At 44.3% G+C, this 23,109-nt stretch overlaps 1 protein-coding gene across 6 annotated transcripts in view; it reads left to right on the forward strand.

Moving 5' to 3' along the window:
* Positions 1-22,823, forward strand: part of Rhbdd1 (rhomboid domain containing 1) — a 125,940-nt gene extending 103,117 nt beyond the window's left edge. For all 6 annotated transcript variants that reach the window (XM_036173366.1, XM_036173365.1, XM_036173364.1 and 3 more), the window contains one exon: positions 21,357-22,823. In XM_036173366.1, the coding sequence (XP_036029259.1) occupies positions 21,357-21,416 (60 nt within the window). In that variant the 3' untranslated portion in view covers positions 21,417-22,823. The remainder of the gene's footprint in view (positions 1-21,356) is intronic.
* Positions 22,824-23,109: the final 286 nt, after the last annotated feature.

Raw genomic sequence — 23,109 nt, forward strand, 5'->3', positions numbered from 1 at the left:
GGACCAGCTGGTTTTGCTAGGTAGCCTTTCTCTGACCTTCAGTTCTCCATTTTCCCATCTAAAGAAACAGGTTCAGTAGTTGTCATGACTTTTCACCAAGAAACAATAAGATGAAGTTTTATGGCAATGATGGTAGTGATGTTATATTTATGGATGGAAACTGCAAGTTGGTGTTCTGGAGAAAAGGCTGATGGGAAAACAGGTTCTTGTTAAAAGTTTTGTGTGAAGTATACATCCTTAGTCAAGGAAGAAAACACAGGCTAGTATTCTCTTTATTGTCATTAGGTCCTAATGACTAAAACTGAGTGAGAAACCTATGTATCAGTCTATATCTAGTTATTGCAAAGCCATTAGCTTTGGGCCTAAGACAAGGAAAATTTCCCTTTGAGGGAAGACTTGCTTATTATCAAGTATTGACCCCTTTGCCTAAAACTAGGAAAAGGGTTAAACGTTTACAAGGAGCCTGCTCCAAGGTTACGTAGTGACTGCTGTGGCCAGTTGACAGTCACCAGAGAAAGTACCAGCAAAGGCATGACAGAGACTTCTTTCTCCCTGGGCTGTGCCCTAATGGCTGAGCTGACTCTGCTAAGCAAGTCTCTCCCCTAGTTTGCAAAGCCATGTGTATTTTGGAGGGAATTTAATCCATGTGTTCCTGAATCATTTCTGACTAAGTCATTAAGCAGTTATTTTGTAAATGTGACTTCACGTTTGAAGTCTCCTAAATGTATTTTTGGGAGATTTTCATCCTTCACAGAGCTAATGTTTTTCTTGGTTTGTTTTCTTGTTTGACACACTGTGCATCATCTCAACACATCTCATGATGAAGGCACAAGGGAGCTTGGGCCCCTGCAGGTCTAGCATATTGGCACAGCACGTTGAAGCAGTTGGTGTCTGTTTGTGGGACTGTTAACCCTCTTCAACTGTGTATGCCCTATCCTGGGCTACTTTTAACCCAGTCACATCACCTCCCCAACCCTCTCCCACCCTGCTCCCCACATGGGCACCATGAGGAGGCCTCAGGGAAGTGAGAAAAGGAAGAAGAATGAAAATCAAATTGCCTCCTAAGGCCTATTTCTATGCTTTGTCGTGTGATCCTTTCTTTTCAAAATTGAGTTCATTCTCCTCTTTTACCTAGTGCCATTGCCAGCCAGGAGGATTAAGGAGTTTGATAAAAAATGTCTACAAAAGAGAGAAATAGAATTGAATTAGGAGCAATCTCCAGCTTCTTACTCTCAGAGCAAATAGAAAGTGCAGTCTATTGGCCAAATCTAATTGAAAAGTGGTTTCTTCTTCTTCCTTTAAAAAAAAAAAACTAAAAGAAGCTTTAAAAAGAAAGTCTTTGGATGTCCATGATATGGGCCAGCCTTTGCCTGTGCCTGTGCATCCAGGTGAGGGCTTGTATATCAAGAACACTACTGACTGCACAGGGCAGCAGAGCAGCCATGTTTGGGGTATGGCTGAGCTCTGGACCAACCCTGATCAATCTCTGTCAGAGGCATCTGCCACCTGCAGGGACAGTGTTAACGTGTTGACACTTTTTGCTTGGGCTCTGCAGGCCTCTAGAGTATTTTTCCATCTACTTCTTAAGTGTTTGTCCTTAAACTTTTCCTGAGTGCTATATATTTCTGTTTAGGGTTCTTTTTACAAGGAAGTTGAGATATACTTTCTTGGATACTTCATAAGTCAGTTATGTAATCTCCATAAGGGTTGTAGATGTCCTGCCCAACATGTGGAGCCTTTGAGGGTCTTTGTGGAATTTGAGAAGCCCACTCCATGTCATTTCTAGTATATTAAAACCTATGCAATCCCATTCTTAGTCTTTAGATACAAATTTAAAGTATAAATATATAGAACACAAGCATACATAACCATATGTGTAATTGAGTTATAAATTGCTGAAATGGTGTTTTTCATAGGCATTTAATTAAATGCCTTTTACTTTTTTTTTTTCAGAGTTTCTTTATTTTGGAGTCAACTAATTATTATAGGCCTTGAGCCTTTTCAGATGCTTTTCAAAAACTCATAGTTCCCCAACACTGTCCCTGCAGTGGCTAAAGCCAGCTCTTGATCTTCCATTCCAGTTTCCCTCATCCTATGACAGAGCCTAGGCAAGTGCTTAATAACTATGTTTGATGACCACACACTCGAGGTAAGAATACAATTAACAAGCAAGGGACCTGCTAGAGCATGAAGTCTCCCACTGATGTGCGATGTCTAGTCTTCTGAACATCTGGCTCCCCTTTCATCTTATAGTTGTGGGGGAAAGGACATTACACAGATTCCCAATTCAAAATGTAGTGGGGAATGCCCTGTGCATGCCTGCAATCCTAGCACTTGGGAGGCTGAGGCAGGAGGGTCACAAGTTCCAGACTGGTCTGTTGTACAGAGACCCTGTCTGAACAGCTGCTGTAATTCTGTTTCTCCTGTTGTCCTCTCTCAAACCACTTCCCTTCTATGACACGACAACACAGAGAGGGAGACTACAGAATTTGGGGAGCTCTTGTTTTTTATGACACAAGAGCTACTTTCAGGTTGTAATCAACTCTATTTCTCTCCTTTGATGCTATAGCCTACTCTGACTTGCCTTACATTCATGGAACAAATGTGACTCTTCGTAATATCTGAATATTCAAATAAATTCCTTGGCAGAATCAAAGAGGCACTTTTTGCCTATTTGATTTATAATTCTATATTTGTCATAGAGTGTGACGTGTTTGTGAAAATCCAAAGGAGAATCGCTGTGGCCTTCCTTCAGAGCTATAGGATGTGAACATGATGGAGAAAGCCAGAGGAAAAGTCCATTGCTTAGGAAAGAAGGAGACAAAAAGAGTGAGGAAGGAAGACAAGCATGGATGCTGTAAGTGGAAGAGCCATCCTTTCTGTCCTCAGCATCATTTCCCCCCCTAGAAACAGGTCCGTGTGGGGAAAGGTCACTGGTGGCTATGCCGAGCCTCTGTGGATGGCTAAACTCAAAATCTGTGGGGCTGCTTCTCACTCCCAAGTGTTTGGTCAAGGCAGGAGTTGGAAATGAGGGGACTTTCCCTCCCATCATGAAAATTCTTTGGGACTCAGCCATTCCACATACCTTTATTGAAGACCGGCAGGGCTGACACCATACATGTAGGGCAGACTTGACTACTTGTTCCCGGCAGTTCCCAGTATGTCTGCTCTTACCGAGTTGAGCCCCTATCGCTAGGTAATATAATCTTCTGGGAGTGCTGTCAGATGCGATCACATGTGAACATTCCATCACTGACTGACATGTTATGTGGCACCTCAGTGTGTGTGTTCCTAAGACTGTCCTCATATGATCTTTCTATAAATGTATCTAGACCACTTAATTAGTGACAGGAATTCCAAAGTATATCTTCACCCTGGGAGAGAAGGAGATTTTCCTAGAATCAGTTGGAGGCAGCAATTACTCCAGAGAATCATTGACGTGTTTTCTTGTGCTAGAGATGCTGGTGGCCATTGTGGGTGAGTGTGGCAGGGGAGATGCCTGGCTCCACTAACAGAGGATGTTGGGAAGGCGACAGTTTTTCCAAGTTCACTCTGTCTTCTACCTTCTCCTTTGCTTCGACGTTAACTCGAAGCTGTCCCCACTTTGAAGATTAGTGCTTATTTGTTGAAGCTCTACCCCCACAGGACTATTTCATCAAACAGTTCTAGAACAACGTAACCTCTCACATTCTCTCTCTCCCTGCCTAACTCCCGTCAGCAGGGACTTTGATGTCTGAGTTGTTTTCTTGCAGAGATTTCCATTCTTTCAAGGGCCAGACCTTGGTTATCATTCGTTGTTACCATATAAATGAGTAACAACACTGTGGGAAGACCTGCAACCTGCCTCTGTCACTGGCAGAATTGGGTGATCGTGCTTTCTTGCAGGATTTCTCTGAGCTGGAGTGGACAACTATAGACCAATAAGTAAGCATCGTCTATCTTGAGCCTGTGGCTTTATGTATTTATCCAACCAGCTGTCCTAGGAGTTTTCATTCGGCTGTCTGGCTTCCTTTAGCAGAAGGGTCTGTCTACTTGAGGTGACAGAAGGACTTAGAGCCCTGGCTTGCCTCATGAAGTTTTTCTCTAGCCCACTGTCTTGTCCAGTTTCACAACCTTGAGGTATGGCCAATGTTCTCCTCATCCATGGCTCCCTTTCCCACAGCACTGAGTGTAGGGATTTAAGTAATTAGGATCCTGAGCCTCTCAAACCTTGTTTTTTACTGCAGCTCTAAGCATGCTTCACTGTCAAATGGAAGACTGGAATTTGCTTTGGGATCACCTAAGCCTTTTGCTCCTGTGAATCAGAGGAAAAGATAAAGATCAGTTAAGGGCTTGTTTGGTAGAAGGTTAACTGCCTGCGAGCTGCACTTTTGAGTATTTGTAATCTGACCTCAATTGAAGCCACTGCTCTAACAGGTTATAGGCCACATGAGCAAGACTGCATCTTAGTGACCTCCTTCTCTTGAATCCTTATTGAGCACATGCTGTTAAAGATGGTGGTTGGAGACACATCACTGTAGACTGGGAGGCCAATGGAGCTGGTTCCACTTCAAACACCGTCAGAGCTACCAGTATTAATTCTTAACACTGACTCCATTTTATCATCTGTAAGACAAAAGTTTGCCTAGTGGCCTGTATGGTTCAGCAAGCTCCAAAAATTGTACCTGCATCTCAATACTGGTCCTTCTGCATGGGTCACAGAGCTTTGAATGGTGTTCTCATCTTGGAGTGTGGCTAGAGCTATTGTCCATCATCTTTCAGATCCCCTGTCCATTACCTCATTGATATCCCCTGGTCATACTTTAACTTATAAGTGCCCACGCCCACCCTTGTGGTACCCCAGTCAGGGAATGGAGGATGCCTACTCAGTGACTTTGTCCATCCAACATGAGGCTGGCTCCCATTGCTTTGACATGCAGCTACATTGAAGGAGCAGCGTCCAGTACTGTGACAGTTTGTGATACATGATCAAGATTTGTGATCCTCGACCACCTCATACTTTCCTCTGCCTTTCCCTCTCTGTCCATCTGTGCTGTGTTGGACACAGATATGGTTTCTAGAGTTCAATACTGCTCCCCGCTTAAGCCCTTCTAGAATATCCATTTGTCTAAGATGAAGGCAAGCAGCCAGCTAGATTCACACACAAAGGCTAAAGGGCAAAGTCAGGCCATTGCTCTGGCCTGGGCTCTGATGCATGAAGACTGCGCCAATCCTCAACCACCATTCTGCCCCCATGATCCTATCCCACCTTGATAGCCCTTTATGTATGAAACCTGAGGCTTCGTTTTAGGGTACCCTACCTGTCCTCTTGAAGATTCATCCCCTTTTTTCTAAGATACCTCAAACAAGGTCATGGTGGGAGACCTAGTGCTTGGTACAAGACATGGCGATCTGGAATACCATGAGGCTGTGCTAAATCTGGCTTCTGGCTTTTTGTAGTTCTATACTTCTGTACCTTTGTGTTCAGAATGAGCCTACAGGGTCAAGAACTGTCACTGGGACTTGTGTGTCTGGTGTCTGGACTCTGCCTACAGCTTACTATGTATTCATTTTGATTCATACTCAATGTGATCTTGCCTTTATGATTGCCCCCACCTCCTCCTCTGTAAACAAGAATGTAAAATGTGTTTGCATGGTTCTTTGACTTTACCCGCCCCCCTATGTATCAAAAATAGCTGGCTGGAATTCATGAGAAAGTTGTCTTCAGATGTTTATAATCCTGAAGAATTCCCTTCTGGTTTTTATAATAAAATGACTCGGATGCTGGTGTTTTGTTTTGGAAAGGCTAGCCTGGCTCACGGAGTGTCTCTTACAGTGCAGTACATTATGTGTAATTTGTAGCCTGCCCCAGGAGCAACGGCGACCCTTGAGACACTGCCCTAGCCCTACAGCATAATTAACAGGATCCAACACAACACAGGTGGGGGCGGGGGAGGCTGTGTACACAATGCTTGTCATCTGAGGTAAAAGCAAAAGCGCTGATAAAAAGCAGTTCCCCCAAAATTATATAAAGAGCATCCCCCTTTCAGGCCAAGATGCATCACTGCTTACTGATGAAGCCTTTTGAGGTTTAACAGCTTGTAATTCTCACTGGGAATCGCCCTATTGCTCTGAAGTTTTACATCTTGCCTTTAAAGTTAACAGTTGTTCTCTTTTGCTGTGTTCCTCCAATAACACCACTGTAAACACAAGGGCTTTGCATTTTAGCATAAATTTGAACAATGTGTTTTTGAAAGAGTTCACCACATCAAAGGCAGGCTGTTTAGGCATGTTGTACAAATTCTTTTCTCTATAGTATTTAGAGCTACAAATGACTCACAGAATCGCATTCCATTGAGATCAGTCATGTTGCCAGAGCTCCTCACTGGGGCTCTTGCTGCCCTTAAGTTTTGTGCCCTAAATCTTGAAAGCAGGTGTGGGCCTTTAGCCAAGTCAGAGGCCCTTGCCTGCCATCTTCAGATCCACAAGAAATCTTGGAAAATGTGGCACTTGCAGCAACAAACCCTAAGCTTCTTCCAAACCATCGGTCTTGTTCTTGTTTTGTTTTCTTTCTTGAGAAAAGGTCTCACAATGTCGCCCTGGCTGGGATAAAACTCAGTACCTAGGCCAGGCTGATCTGGATCTCACAGAGCTCTACCTGGTTCCCAAGTACTGGGTTTAAAGGCATACACCACCATGTCGGACCTTGTTTCCTTTTTTTTTTTTTTTAACTCAAATATTCTCAGTATCAATTTACTTTCTCTTCTCTATGCACTCTCCTAGCTTTGCACTTAATATTAATAACGTTTTGCTGAGCCACGGATCAGAGTGAGGGAAATGAAGGGGAAGGGAGCCTTGTATTTATTCATGGTTTTGAAAGCAACACAGTGGGATAAGAACACTGGGCTGAAACCTGACTCTCCATCGGGGCTGTGAGACCACACATTGGAATCACAGGCTTTGGTGGTGCTGAGGTAGAGGCTACATCAAGGGTATGAAAGACCTTGGCTTGTGGTACTGGATGAATGGTGGAGGTGTTGGAGAGAGAGAGAGCAGCTTGGAAAAGGCATCATTGGCAAATAGTCTCACCCTCATGGATTTCCTTCAGGTTGGGTGAGAGACTCCTTTAATTCATTTGGTCTTCAGAATCCAGCTGTGTATTCTCTAGATTTCTGCATTGTACAAATAAGGTGAAAGACCCCCGGAGAGGTCTCCCTTCAGGAGAGACCCCCGGCTCAATGAGCACGCAGCGACCACCGATCAGATGCAACAGCACGAGGTTTATTCAAACACAGGTACCTGGGGCAACAAAGCCTCTCGGAAGACCAGCGCACCTCTGGGTTGGTGGGATGGGTTTTTATAGCAAGAAGCGCGGGAAAGCATTAGTCAAAGGGCTCTGATTGGATAGTTTAAACAAGGCGCGAATGGTTACAAAGCTCTGATTGGACAATTCAAGTGAGGCGCGAATAGTCAAAGGGTTCTGATTGGATAGTTTAAACAAGGCGCGAATGGTTCTGATTGGACAATTCAAGTGAGGCGCGAATATATAAGCATAAATCAAATGGGGCGTGGATTCAGGCTCAGGGCGGTTTGTGGGTTTCCTTGGTAACCAGATATGTGTGTCGACTCAACCCCTATCTAGAATTCCAGCTGCTCTGGTTGCCTTCTAGCTGAATTCCTTTGTTCCCCTACGTGCCTCACAAGCTAGGGGGTTTGCACAACAGGGCAATGCTTATCGGCTATCTGGGCTGCAGTGGGGCCATTCTATTTCCTGGAACTGTCTTTTGTTCCCTTATAAGCCTTGCAAACATAGCATTCCTATAGGGGTGCTGGGGGGTCTTTCAAAGGAAGTTGAGGATCAGCACAGGAACTTGTCTGAAATAAAGGGAAAGCTCATATTCAAAGTCATCTGTAGGCCCACACTCGATGTGTGCTTCTCCCCCACAGCTGAGAAGCAACAGAGCAACTTCTGGTGTTTACTACAGGTCTGGCAGGTGACATTCCAGTTCTGCTGGATGAAATGACTTGCAGAGCAAAGCAGGACAGCCGTGCAACCTGAACAGACTGCCAAGGAGTTGGGGGCACTGTTACATCTCTCAGCTTGTAAGGAAAAAAACAAAAACAAAACAAAAAACAAAACCATGTGTCTCCTTTCTGGAATTCAGCTTCCCTGCTCTGAAATTCTGTAATCTTTATGATCACCTGGATACCCCTCACAGACTCCCCTTTCCACACTCCACCCAATGTTTCAGTTTTGTTTTTAGATGGATTCTTATGTAGACCAGGCTGGCCTCTGGCTTTTTGTTTAGCCAAGACTAAGCTTCACTTCTTACCTCTGTTTCCTGGGTGCTGGGGTTCAGCACGCACCATCATACCTCACCAACTTTATCAAATCTGTTTAGTTTCCTTTTGAGACTGGAGAGAGGCCTTCCAGTACTAGCTCTTTATAGGACCAAACCACATGTTTAGATATTTCTAAAAATGCTCATGAGCAGTTTCCCCTCCCCCATCTACACCGTCCGCTGTCTGGGATGAGTCAGGTCCTAGCTTAAGTTTACAAGGTTTGGTTCTGGTTTCTCATTTTCTGTTCATAAAGTAAGCTTTGTTTTTCTGATAATGGTGGACAGGTGTTCAGGAGTAACTCACTTTCATTGTTGTCAAACCTGCATAATATAGAATGTCCTGCCCCAAAATCATTTTTGAGATTAATTCTGGCCAGCTTGAGGCAATTAGAGGCAGGCTAGTTCAAGAGCCCGAGAAACCCCTGGGAGGAATTGTTTGTTGAAAGTGCTATGCTTTAGTCTCAGGGAAACCTCTTTCTGAGTATAATGAAGATATCCATATGGAATGTGTGCATGCAGACACAAGTACCTGCAAGATCATGCATATGTATGCTCATGCATGCATAGAGATGTGCACAGATGCACAAGGTCTAATGGTCCACAGAGTCAGGGTTCTGAATGGGAGTGGGTTTATCAGACCTAGAAGACCACACAGAGAGTGGGATGTAGATGCAGAGTTAGGTTCAATGCCATCACACTCTGAAACACATTCTTCTTCTAGGATACTTTACCACATCATAAAATTGGCTTTAGCCATCACAGTTCTGCACTGATTCTGACTCACATAAGAATGGCAGAGGTCTGAGGACCAAGGACTAAGGACCAAGGCTCCAGTTTGTTTGTGTATTTCTCCAGAAGACCTCTCAGGCTGCTTATCTCACAGTTTATCCACTTGGGAAGGAAGTGGGGTCGAGGCATCTTCACCTTCCTAGTTACCCACCAGGTCTTCCACTCTGAGGGCATGAACATCCTACTTTCCACAGAGTGCCTCCTTTGGCTGATTTTCAGCCCCACCCTGACCCCCATCCCCATCCCCTGTCTTTTTTGCTTTTTGCAGAGGATGTGGCCGTAGGATGGAAGCTGCTTTCTTTCTTGTGGTGGATCTGCCCTGGGCTGGCCTTTCATAGTGCCCCTGACCGGCCCTGTGATTGACTACCTCACTGTCATCACCAGGCTTCCACCTGCAAAAGAGATGGATGCCCAAGGGGGCTTTTATCTTTAATGATGGCTTTGAACCATCACCATGCTTCCCTGGTCCAGTAAGATTGTCAGGAACAATTTCCCAGGTCAGGGGTCATTTCCATAATTATGCATTGATGTCAGTACATCTAGACATGGAGTTATGCACAGACCAGGCTTGTGGTATTTGAAAAATGGATAGTGTGGATATTTAAGGCCTTTAAGACAGCACTCAGTGCAATCAAATATATGTAAGACATCTCACCTCTCAGTCTGTTTCTTGCTCCCAGATGTTTGTTAATGTGTCAAGAACTGTAGAGCCCAGGCTAATTCATGAGCTTCATAACAGACGGAGCAGTATTTCCACAGCTTCCTGGCTTCTGCTGTTTGAGTTCTAAGTGCTAGCATGATTAGGCTCTGGTGTGGTCCCTTGCCTGGGGTGATAGCCTCCCCGTTGTATCTGTGGCAGAAGGCAAGCTCTGGTGTCTTCCTTCCCTTCCAAGGGTACCAGCTCCACTGAAGAGGCTCCGTCTAACAACCTGCCAAAGGCTTCACCTGCAGACACAACCATAGTGAAGATTAGGACTTCACTGTATGGACTGAGGGGACAAAAGGGTAGACATCCAGTCCATAGCAGGTGCCTTTATGAACTTGCGCCAACAGGCAAGACAGCAGCAGCTACCTGAGATCACAGGGTAGGCCCGTGAGTACTCCTGGCAAAACCCATTGTGTGTGTGTTGTGTGTGGGGGGGGGGGGGGCTTTGCAGATCTCTAAATCTCTTGAAATACTCTGTTCTTAAGTCCTAGTTAGCCCAGTGCGACACAAGGAAAAACCCCCAGTCAAACCGCACTTTGGCTCTCCATCCATAGCTATCAACGCTCTAAACTACTATATCAGGCATTATCACAGTGAGAGCTGAGGGACCCACCCTTCCCTCTGTCCCTCCTCCCTTTCTCTCTTTCTCCTTTCCTCTAATCTGCCATTCCTCTGGATTAGCACAAGGAATGGCGCCTGAGCAGGTAGGGGGCTGGGGAAAGGGAAAATGGAGGTGTGTGAGGGTCAGTCTTGATTGTAAACGTGTTTGAATTAAGAAATGCCCAGATCTGGGCCTGAGAGATGGCTCAGCCATTAGGAAGGTTTACTGCTTTTGCAGAGGACCCAGGTTCAGTTCCCAGTGCTCACATGGTGACTCACAACAACATGGAACCCCAGTTCCAGACAATCTAATGCCTCTTTCTGGAGACTGCCCCTGCATGTAAGTGGTACCCATATACTCACAAAGCCTCACACACATACACATAAATAAAAATTAATTAATTTTAGCAAAATAAATGCCCCCAGATTAACAAAACACACCTCTGTGTATGCTTACTAAAGGAGAAGTTTAACATCTTGACGGATTTGTAATATGACTGCAGAATTCACAGTATGATTGCAGTCTTAGGAGCTACCAAAAAAGTATGAGGTACAGCTTGGTTGAAAGAAGTAGTTTACTAGGGTGTGTTTTTGACCTGACCCCTTCCTGCTCTTCTCTGCTCTGCTTCCTGTCCACCAGGAGGTAAAGGTCCCCTGCCTCATAGTCTCCTTGCTACTGTGGTCTGTCCCAGCATGTGGTGCCAAGCTGCCCTGCACTGAACTCCAAATCCACGGGTCAAATGAATTCTCCCTCCCTTACATTGTCTCCGTTGGAAACGTTGTTGCTGCAGTGAGAACAGGAACTGCCACAGGTTATAGCAGACATGTCAACCAGTTAGTCTTAAGTCCGGGTGTTGTTGTTACTGTTACTACATCTGGTCTTATCAAATCACCTCAATTGTATGGATTCATCCTTCTGATTTAGGCTTAGGGTTGGGAGGAGGCTACAGACTGGAGCAGTGAGAAACACAAGGTGTATGCACAAGAGCAGCAATTAATTCTGACTTTGGAACCGAAGAGAAATCCCTATATTTGTGTACTCTCTCTTCCTGTTGGTCTTTCCTCGGGAAGAACTGTGATGTGGATGGAAGCTGCTAGATGCTGGCAAATAACCTGCAGACCATCTCGATAGTAAACAGCTCCCCACTACTCAGTACAGCATCCTCTGTAGAGCCCATCTGTTTCAAAATGACCCTTATTCTGCTTACAACGCAGAATGCTTTGCTGACTGGAATGTGTCCTAGTTTTCTAGGTTGCAGACCCTGTGTTGTGGGCCTCTGGTTCCACCTGCTGGCCAATGCAAGTACTACTGGATATTTTCAATTGGGTCATAACGGTCAGTGTACATCAATTTTCACAGTCACGTAGGATTTCAGTAAACACTGAACACTGGCAACCCCACCAAACCCAAAACCATTTCTTAACCAAGCTCCCTAGTAAGTCACAATGCAGAGACAGTCAGGACCACTGCCCTGGGACATCAGAGCCAATCGAAGGCTATAAGTGACTCCACCTCTTCTTTCGAGTCCCAAGCATGAGTAGGTGACAAATCTCATTTGGAATACCCACTTCTGGTTTTTCCTGGGGACTCATAAAAGCAAAGATCAAAGCTTTATCCTCTTGGGACACAAAAGAAGTTTTTAGACTGGGTCTAGAGATATAGCTTGGCAGTTATGGGTGTTTGCTGCTCTTGTATAGGACCAAAATTCAATTCCCAGAAGCCATGTTGGATACCTCAAAACCCTGTGAAACCCTAGCTCCAGCACATCCAACACCCTCTTCTGGCCTCTACAGTTATCTGCACATGCTCACATACAGACACACACACATATGCATACACATAAATAGAACAGATAAAAATACAATCTTAACAAAAATCTACAGTAAAGAAACTTGGCAAAACAGTCTTTAGCCAATTGCTTAAGGTTAACTGCACCAGCAGAACAAAGAGTATACTTTATTTCTGTGGCTTTTATCTTCTTTGTTAAAAGTTGGAACTCCAGTCTAATCAAGAGGCCAACCCATCAAGCAAACCTAACTGAGGAATTTCTGTCGGGTGCCTAGCCAGGCAGTCAAGATCATAGGAAATAAGGAATGACTGAGAAATACCCACAAACCAAGAGTCTAAGTGAACTGTAGATTTCTTGGATTGGACTGTGAAACAAAAACTTAGGAAAACTGGCAAAGTTCAAATGAAGTCTGGAATTGAGTTCGTGGTAATATGTTGATGGTCGTTTCTTAGTATTGACAAATTACCTTACTAATATAAGGTGTTGATATCACCAAAATTAAATGTTCTATTACCTTTGCCATTTTTTGTAAATATACAAATATTCCAATTAAAAAAAAAACTTCAGAGTAACTTTTCTGTTTGAGGAGTATGGAGGCAGGGCACTGAATGAGACCAGATGTGTTGGGGACAGTACCAAAGGAGCACAGGGCAATGTTTCCCTGTCCGGCTACCACAAGGCAGAACCAAGCGTCCTCTGCCAGAGAGGGTACCCCGGCTGCAGGCTATAGTCAGGGCAAATCTATGCTCTCAGAGAGGGGTCCTGCCATCTCTGAAGACTCCATGGGAACCAGTCATGGGCACATGAACCAGCTCTAAGCACACAGTAGCAAGTCCCTATCCCTTCCAGGCAAATGTCAGAATAAATGGAGGTCTCATTTGCCTGAGAAGTGCAGGTCAGGCATCAGGGAACTCTTGAAGGCCTGTAGAACTTGAGAAAAAGCACCCTGGCTAGCTGTGGAGAACAGCCATATCCCTGTGCTTGTCTTGTCTGCTGTAGACTCTGCTGGAACATCGGGAAAGGCCAGGACTGCAGCCACCCCAACCCCATAGCTTCTGAGAGGGCTGGGATTTAAATGTGCTAAAGGGCTTTCATCCTTCTAGCATTTTCTAGGTATGTTCTGATGTTTTACTCACTCCCCATAGACCCATAACACAAAGCTGACTTCTGTATTTTACCTTCATGTTTCTATTTTCCACTGTTAATTGTGGCCTCGCACCTGTGTCTGAAGGTATGTGTTCAACTCTGTCTCCATAAGTGGGACTCAGAGTGAAGGACATGATACAGCTGCTGTCCTTGAGGAGCTTGTGTCTGTTTTTCTAAGAGATTGTATGTAATTGCCCAATGAATATTCCTAGATGATTTCGAGTGATAAAAACAAAAAATCCAAAAGAACAGGAGAAGAGTGGGGCTTCCTGGAGATGGGCAGTCTGTTTGAACCTCCAGATTCAGCTTATGTGATTGGATAAACTGAGGCACCTCCAGATTACTGACCAAAAGCATTCTGCTAGGAAATTTTAGAACTGCTAAAGCCTTATTAATTGTCTGTAGAAACCTTTGAAAAGTCGTTTATTGACTCACTGGAATGCCTCACAATAACGCGCTAAGGGGATAAAAATTTGAAGGGATTTAAGACAAGCCAAGTTTTTAAAAATTTGTACATTGCACATTTTGCATTAAAATCATTAATCATTTAAAATAAATCTCTCCCATTGTGGTGAGTCCTCATGAGAGTGGGGCCCGATGTTCAACTGCTGCCTTCTCGCTCCTCCGTGTTTCTGGAAGAAGTTATAAAGTATTCCCTCCTTTCAGAATCCACAGCGAACTACCAATGCTGGGTTCTGCTGACCCTCATGTTTCTCAATATTAACTTCAAGAGGCACACTCAGGAGTCTTAAGTAAAATCTGGCACTTGTGGGGAATCATAGCTAGGGCATAAGGTAGATGGTTTCCAAGCAAATCCAGTGTCTGAGTCTCCAATAAGATAGTGACATCCTCAGATTTAGATTCTGGGGTTAAATGAGCGACTAGCACATCCATGCCTGGAGCACCATGGAGAGACAAGAGGGCTTAAGCTGTGTGCTTTGGGCAAGTTACTTCTTTCCCTGTAAAATAGAGAAGAAAATTCTATCTAGAAAGATAAGTGGGACCAAGACCACACAGAACAACATGGAAGACTTTCACAAATGTAATGTGTAGCCGTAAGGTTTCTCTGGTCCCATCAGCCCTGCATGGTCCAAACAGATCTTTCTCACCCTAGGTCCTGCAGCTGCTTGGACCCAAGTAAATACACAGAGGTTCATATTATTTACAAACTGTATGGCCTATGGCAAGCTTCTCACTAGCTAGCTCTTATAACTTAACCCATTTCTATTTATGGATAAGTTGCCACGTGGCTGTAGCCTACCCATACTTTCACATCTTGCTTCTCCTGCTGGTGCTGGCATCTCCCTAGACTCCACCTTTCTCTTTCCTGTTTCTCTCCTTGGATTTCCCACCTGCCTCTAAGATGCCTTGCCATAGGCCAAAGCAGCTTATTTATTAACCAATGCAAACAACATATATTCACAGAGTATAAAAAGATATCTCACAGAAAGTAAGTAAGGATAAAGCCATTCAGATTGACTTTTGTGAATTCTCTTATGGATGGTGTGGGTGAAAATGGACCTGTGTATTAGAAATCAGCACAGAAATAAGAGGTAGGGGAGAAGGAGGCAGGGTAATCTGGAAGAAGGGGAGGGGAGGAGGCTAAGACTCTTGGCAACCCAGAGGCTTTAAAGAGAAGAACATGTTTAAGGAGGTCCCTGGCAGTGGGATCAGGATCTATCCCTGGTGTATGAGCTGGCATTTTGGAGCCTATTACCTATGGTGGGACACCTTGCTCAGCCTTGATACAGGATAGAGGGGTTTGGACCTGCCTCAACTGAGTGTAACAGGCTTTGCTGACTCCCCTTGGGAGACTTTACCTTTTTGGAAGAGGGGATAAGGGATGGGTTGGGGGTGAAGGCAGGGCAGGAGGAGTAGGATGAGGAATGAGAGGGAGATCTGTGGTTGGTATGTAAAATAAATAAACAATTTCTTAATAAAAAGAAAAGAACATGGCTGTAAAGACCCAAGGATGAAGAAATTAGAGTATTGGAAACTTGGTAAAACATGCAGGGAAGGCACATGCCCTTCTGGGAGGAAGTGGTGGGGTATTCTGAGCTCTGGAGAACTTCTGTATTTCTACCTATATGTTTGGTTCCACATGCTCTAGTCATAAAAGTTGATCATATAATATACTCCCAAGAGAAGGCTGGTAATACCTAGATGGGCATGTAACAGAGTTAGACCACATGCTGACTCTTTCTGAGAAACAATATGCCCAACACCATGCACCTGACAGGTTCATTTGCTCAGTAACTTCCTAGCCTGTGGATCCAAAGTCACGCATGTCCATTAAATGGCCTCAACACCAACCAACTGGAGGCAAGAGAACCATGTAATAGCAGGACCATCTCAAAGCCTTTCAGGCTGAGTTCCCAAGTGCCAGTTGAGATTTGGGGTTGGCTGGCTTGATTGACTGGCAGGATGAGAATATTGGTGTTTTTCTTTCAAGTCATTACTATCTGTTACCCTTCTTCCATGGTATGAAAGTCTTGTGGTTTTAGGTGAATAACAAACTATTTTGAGAGAGAGAGAGAGAGAGAGAGAGAGAGAGAGAGAGAGAGAGAGAGAGAGAGAGAAAGAAGAGAGAGAGATCATATCATAATTAATGACATAATTAATAGGTAATAACATTGTTCCTAAGTGCCTACCCTCATTCAAAGATCATCTTTCAAGCTCTTAGACCTGGGGTTTCTTCCAGACCTTTCTGGTCTTTTTAAGTAAATCACTTAACAACTGTCTTTTCAGGAGCCTGTGCAGTTCTAAGAAAGTACCATTCTTGAAAGAGCACAGGGGACCCATGTTGCTGCCCTTGTTCCTTGGCACATATACCACAGAAGTTACAGTGGTTTGTTTAGAGTTTGCACCTTTTTCCCCCTTCTTCAGACCTCTACTTTAAGAGAAGGATATGATCCCATCCTGTGACTTCACCATAGTATAATTTGAATGGTATGAGTGCTTATCAGCTCATGTGAAGCTCTGTGAATGCCAGCAAATTAAACATCCCTGTTTACACCAGTGGTGAACAGTAGGGAAAATGGCCATGAACTCTCAGCACTCTCCAGCAATTCTTATCTAGAGAAAATTACTTCCCTTCTTTTAGCCATAAAACATAGAGATTACTGTATTATACATAAAGGTAGAAAACTGGAATTTTTCCATCAAGAACCACAAATCAATAAATTGTATGATCTCAGTACTAGAGCTGTAATCAAACTAAGTCATCTTAAATAGGAAATGTTCCCAGTGCCCCTTGAAGCATGTTCACTGTTTTCTTTGAGTAAGATTGGGATCTGACCTCCCTTTACAGGGACATGGGGGTGGGGGTGAGTCTCATAAATACCAACATTCTTTACCAGGCTCTTCAGAGTAGGGCCATTTCACCCAGGCCGCCTGGAAATGTTCAATATGTGGTTATTTAACTAAATGGAAGAAAGGTCCATGCTGGACACTTGGGCTTTCCCAACAGCCCAAAGGCTTCTCTGTGCTACAAAAATGTGCTGCTCAGTGAAGTTCGTTAATTACCTTTTGCTATTCAGATAGCAAATTTTTAGTAGCTAACAATTCCATACGTGTTCAAATCACTGCTAAAAGCATCTGCAAACGTAACTGGACTTGTTCTTTAAGAAGTTACTGATATTGGGATTTCATTTTCTGAATATGTTGTGGAGTTAGTTCAAACACAGACATTTAATATGATTCCTAATGGCTTTAGAGATATAACAGGTGTCCACTGCATGCTGCTAAGCAAGATATATATATGTGCACACCACCTCTTGCAGTCCTCTTAACAGCCTCACAGGGGAGCTGTTCTCACCATTCTATTTCAAAAACTAGGAGACCAACATGAGGGAAGCCACTCATCAAAAATATGTTGCTATGAATCACTGGTTCTCAAGCTTCCTAATGCTGCAACCCTTTAATACAGTCCCTCATGTTGTGGTGACCCCCAACCATAAAATTACTTCATTGCTGTTTCATAACTATAACTTTGTTACTGTTATGAGTCATAATGTAAATGTGCAGGATGTCTGTGAAAGAGTCATTTGATCCCAAAGGGGTCACAACCCACAAGTTGAGAACTGCTGTTATAAATGAAGGAGTAGAGATCTTGTACCGAGCAGTGGAAAGCAAGTATCCCCCTGATTCAGCAGCCACCCTCACACAGAAACTACCCAGGGCTTGCTTACTGAAGCATCTTATCTGGGGCATGTCCATGACATGACCCAGGAAGCCATCTCCTGAATCTCTACTGGCACATTCCCATTATGAAACTGGAGACATCTTCCACCCACCTGAAGCTGGCCCAGGCCCTGTGCTATATCCCTAACCAACTTGAGACTATGTCAGAAACATGAGAATAAGGCTCTTTGGTGACATGCCTGCAGGACCCTGGTCCTTTTGAGGTTCCAGAAGACAGAGGAGTAATAGATGATGCGGGTGGACGGAAATCCCAGAAATATGTCTAAAAGTCAGTGCAAAGGAAGGAAATTGGTGGCAGTGGATGAGAGCTTTGTTCCTGGCATCATTGTGCTGACCCACAGTGCACACATAGCAAGCAGTAGGTGAGTGACTGACTGAGAGGTGACTTAAAATTCCTCTTGGAATATCAGAGATTTGTTTATACTTAAAAACTCAGTAGGATTCAGAGTGATATGGTGTTTGGATCCTGGAATAAGCAGTTCAGATAGTAGGGTGGCTTTGCCATCACCAGAAACTGAATTTGAAGGATTTTTCCAAATACACAGAAGGTAATGCCTAGTTAACGCTATAGTGCTAATGGAGACTGTGGCACTGTGGCACTCTTACTGAACTGGAGAGCTCTGCTTTGCTTTGGAATTTAAGGAAACAGGATGTGGGATTTTAGACCTGTCCTGGACCTTAAATATTAGCTGAGGCTCATAAGAGTTGCCATATTACACTGCACTTGCCTGGGTTTTAGTGCTCAAGTGTCTGTGAGTCCCACATACCCATGAAGAAAAGCACTGAGTGTGAGTGGAAAGGTCAGATGTGGCAAGAAGGTATGGTGTCTAACTTGTTCCATGGCTACAAAGTGATGGCAGTTGGGTAGGTTATAAGAGGCCAGAAAACTTTGGCTCAAGTATTCCTTTCTGAACTGGCAAGGTGACCTGAGATGTCTTACTAACATCCACTGTCCTTTACTTGGCCCATCTGTGGAACTGAGATGACTAGGTTGAGAACAAAAGCTAAGTGAAATAGGAGCCCTTGAGAGGGCTCTATAAATGGAGTGACTTTCATACCTCTGAGTGGATAGGGATGTGAGTACTCTATTCAGCATGTGGCATTTCTTCTGTTGGCTAAGCCTGGGTTCTCCTTGAATGCCCTGCAAATGGGTCCAGAGAGAGAGAGAGAGAGAGAGAGAGACAGAGAGACAGAGAGACAGAGAGAGACAGAGACAGAGAGACAGAGAGACAGAGAAGACAGAAGAGAGAAGACAGAAGAGAGAGGGAGAGAAAACATGTACATGCACACTGCCTACTTATGCTGAGCCCTAGACCTGAGGAACCCTCGCCATCTGCCCCTTGACTCCTTGCTCCTCTTTCCATCATGAGACAATCATGGATCATCTGTCATGGAAACACCAGAGAGGACACTGGTTTCCTTTGAGAGTCTGATGACAGTTTCCACTTCCATTGGTTCGTGTTCTGTGGCAACATTGCCACATTGAGCCTGCTCCTGATTCTAACCACAGCTCATCCTGCTACATAATACAGTCCTTGCCCATCTTCAATGAGCTGTCAAATGTTGGCCTGGCTTCATAAGTACAATTAAGAATTCTCTTGTTAAATGCAGACATAAACAGCAAAGTAGGATTTGGATCCAGTTAACATGAAACAATGTTAAGCAATAAACTTGTGTTGATTTGATTCATGTATTTGCCATTTCAAAAATTCACCATTTTGAACAAAGACATTCCTTCATAAAAATGGCAAAAACTGTATCCTGTAAGACTCTGAATCTCGAAGGTTCATAAGATGGTTATGGTGTAAGTTTTTTAGTGTATTTATTCACTGCCATTTTGAATCAAGGTTAAGGCAGTGACATATGGTTTGCTGTACTGAAAGGCCATAAAGAAAAGGTTCATTGTTAGGGATGAACGTGGGGGTGAGACCTTCCCTATTCACTTCGATTCTTCCAGTCAAGAAGGGATACACGGGCATAAGAGGTCATCGTCCTCAGAGCTCAACAAGAAAGGACTGGGTAGAAGCAAGCATCAGGGTCCCTGTAACAACACATAAACAAGATCATACAAAAGTTTCTTGAGTGCCGGGCGGTGGTGGCGCACGCCTTTAATCCCAGCACTCGGGAGGCAGAGCCAGGCAGATCTCTGTGAGTCCGAGGCCAGCCTGGACTACCAAGTGAGTTCCAGGACAGGCGCAAAGCTACACAGAGAAATCATGTCTCGAAAAACCAGGAAAAAAAAAGTTTCTTGATTACTTTTTGTGGGCTTTTCTTTGACAACTAAAATTCCAGTCATGGATCGAATTGACTGTTCAACCCTTGATTTCAGAAATCAGTCCTGATCACCCCCCCCCCCATTTCTCTGACACCTCACTGTAGTTGTGACAGTTTTCTACCTTGTCAGTACGAACAACAATGAAATGTCTTCAGAAAAGAGAATGGGCAAGAAAGAATACATGCCCACTTGCTTTCCTTCAGAGAAAACAATTATCCTCATCCTCTCGTGGCCAGGGAGCTCAAAGCCTTTGTTCCCTGAATCAATCTTGCCAGTCCTCAGTGAGCTGTGATGGGTGATGTCATAACCGATCCCTCTGGAAGTCATAAGCAAGTGCTGTTAACACCATATTTATTTGACAACAGCTATGTATTAGGGACTGATCCAGGTAGTGAAGGGTGAGAAGCGTCATTGATGTCCCCTACCACCTTAGTCCTTGGTAGGAGGGAGCAGAGTTGCACACAGATGGCAACTCTGGCAGAATGTGGCAGCTACCGAATGAGGACAACTAACAGAGTCTGTTAGGCTAAGGAGTTTGTATTAGTGGAAAACTCAGGGCTAGCCCAGTGTTGAAGTAGAGAGGGAGACTTCGTTTGATATAGGTGATGAGAAGAAAATTCATAGCCCATTAGTGGGTTTGCAGATCCAAGAATGAAAAGGTGTGATGTTTTGGTGTCAACCTGTATCAAACAGAGGGTATGAAAGTTCCTTCCTGAGGTCTAAGGTCAAAGACTATATTTCTCCTTCAAAGAATTCCTCCATGTACTAACTGAAGTACTTAGACTCTCACAGCCTATATTTGGAGTATGTCTACAGACTGAAGAACTTTCCTCTCAGTCATGTGACCTTTAAATATTGCACTTGTATTTTTGTCTATCTGCGAGCACAGTGTGCGTGTTGAGTTGGTGAGTTGATTAAGAAGGGCATAAAAAAAAAGGCACAACATGAATCTCTTATTATGTCACTGCTGCTGGGTCAGTTAACTCTCCTGCTCCTGCTCTCCATTGTGCATGCTGCCCTTCTTCTCTAGGAAGATGGGACTCATGTGTCTCAGTCAGGTGTGCTTCTGATACCCAGGTTGCTAAGACAGACAGGTTAGAAGGAGGAAAAGGGAGACCCCAGGGCTCCGCAGGAGAAGCCAGCCAGCATAGTCAGCAGTAGGCTAGGGAGGAGTTAGTTGAGTTGGGCATAAAATGTAAAAGCAACCCTTGAGATATGGGAGGTTAACTGATGGAAATTGTGGAACACGGTAGAAGAAAACAGTCAAAGTGGACTGAGTATCAAGAAACTGAGAATGAATCAAATTAAGCTCATGGACTGAACCACACTAAGAAATATTTCCTCTGTTGAAATTAGTATTGACAGCTACAGTTGAAATATGTTTATGTGTCTTTTTAATGTTGAAATAAAGATGACACCAGAACAGCTGGTTTTCTCCTCTTGGAATTCTAGGGTACATGGTGCCTCGTAAATGTCAGAACGATGGATAGGCCATGTGTGATTCCCTCTTTGCTTTCTCGCTGCAGGAAATACCAGAAATGGCCCAACACCCTATGGGTTCCGACTCACGCCAGAAGAAGAAATGAGGAGACAGCGCCTTCACAGATTTGATGGCCAGTGACGTGGCACCACACCTGGGAAGACATGGTCCAGCTGTGGGACTGCAGCCCATTCACTTGACTCCCCAGGCCCCTGATTGGCTTTAAACAAAAGCAGAGCTTACCATTATTGTTGCAGATCACTCATGTCTGCCATGAACTGTCACTCCATGGCCCCTCTATGTCCAGATTCCCAAGCCCAGCTGACACATCTGGAAACCAGGCTTGTCCCAGGAAGTGCACAGCTTTCCCTGAGTGGCCCGTCTGGTCCTATGCTGTCTCCTAAACCAAAGGTCACCTCTTCAGTTGGAACCACTTTTCACACTCCCTTCCTTCCCACCTGACGCAGTGGCACATCTGCATTGGGGTTGAAGACTGTGACCTTCATAGGAAATATTTTTTTCACCAGGTGAGAGGATCAGCTCTCACTCTGCCTGGTATGCTGGGTGCTCAGCTTGGCAGGTGTACCGCCACTCTTGGTCCTCCTGACATGTTTCCATGGTGACGTGGGAAGACAGTGTGGATGCCTTCCCAGGATATTCCATCCTCTTTCTTTCATGCAGGCCCCTCGGGGTGCTTTGTCTGCATGTAGAGTATCTGACAGGAGGGGAACAGGAAAGATATCCTGTTGCACCAGCAGTTTGGGTTCACAGCCAGCCCTCCAGGAGCAGGAGACTTGTTAACTCCTTTGCAGAGCAGCAGCACGTGCCACATACAGAGCAAAGTGGAGATATCCAGTGGACCTCTCACTGGGATCCCATTTGCAGGAAGTATTTTTTTTTCTTCATACAAGTGCCTTTTCATTGGCCACCGTGGCTGCTATCTGTCATAAACAAGTGTCCAAAAAATGCCCCCAGAGAACTGCAGTGTTTTAATACACAGATTGTCCAAGTCACTTAAGGGATTTCTGTTGCTTGCGTTCTGAGAATAAAAGGACAAAGCCAGAATATCGACTGCTGCTGCCTCACTGTCGTGGAGCATTTAGTTAGGAGCGAGTTAGGAGCAGCAAATGATGCTCCCATTTTAACTCACCATTCATGTATAGTTTTCTATTATGAAAATTGTAGACAGGCTTTCTTAATGCAGACATCTACAAAAGCATACTAACTGTTAATACAGATTGGCTTTGGAGGGGGAGTGTGTGGGACCTGACTTTCTTTGTTTACAGTTTTATATTCTATTTTTTAAGTGTGTGTGTATGTGCCTTAAGAAGACTAATTATATAATAAATCAAGAAACATGTAACCAGTAAAACAGACTCTAAGCTAAGTACTATATGTCCATTAAGAAAATTCATAGGCCAGGCATAGTGACACACACCTTCAATCTCAGCACTCAGGAGCCAGGGGCAGGAGGATCTCTGAGTTCAAAGCCAGGTTGGTCTACATATGAAGTTCTAAGACAACTAGAATACGGGGGGGGGGGGGGGGGGGGGGGAGCTCAAGGCCCTGTCTTGGAGAAAGAAGAATGGAGGAAGGAAAGAAGAGACGATGGAGGAAGGAAGGAAAGAAACTCACAGTATATAAATAAACAACAAACAACTGCTCGGCACTAAAAGGAGCTGGTGCCCAGGATTGACATTTTGAGGCTATTAACGTCTCGGTTTTCTGTTGTGTGCATTTGACACATCTGGTGCATGCCAACTGTGCAGCTCCGTGTCTGGTTGCTAATATGAATCTAC

Source organism: Onychomys torridus, chromosome 23 (assembly GCF_903995425.1).
Source record: "Onychomys torridus chromosome 23, mOncTor1.1, whole genome shotgun sequence".
Lineage (NCBI taxonomy): Eukaryota > Metazoa > Chordata > Mammalia > Rodentia > Cricetidae > Onychomys > Onychomys torridus.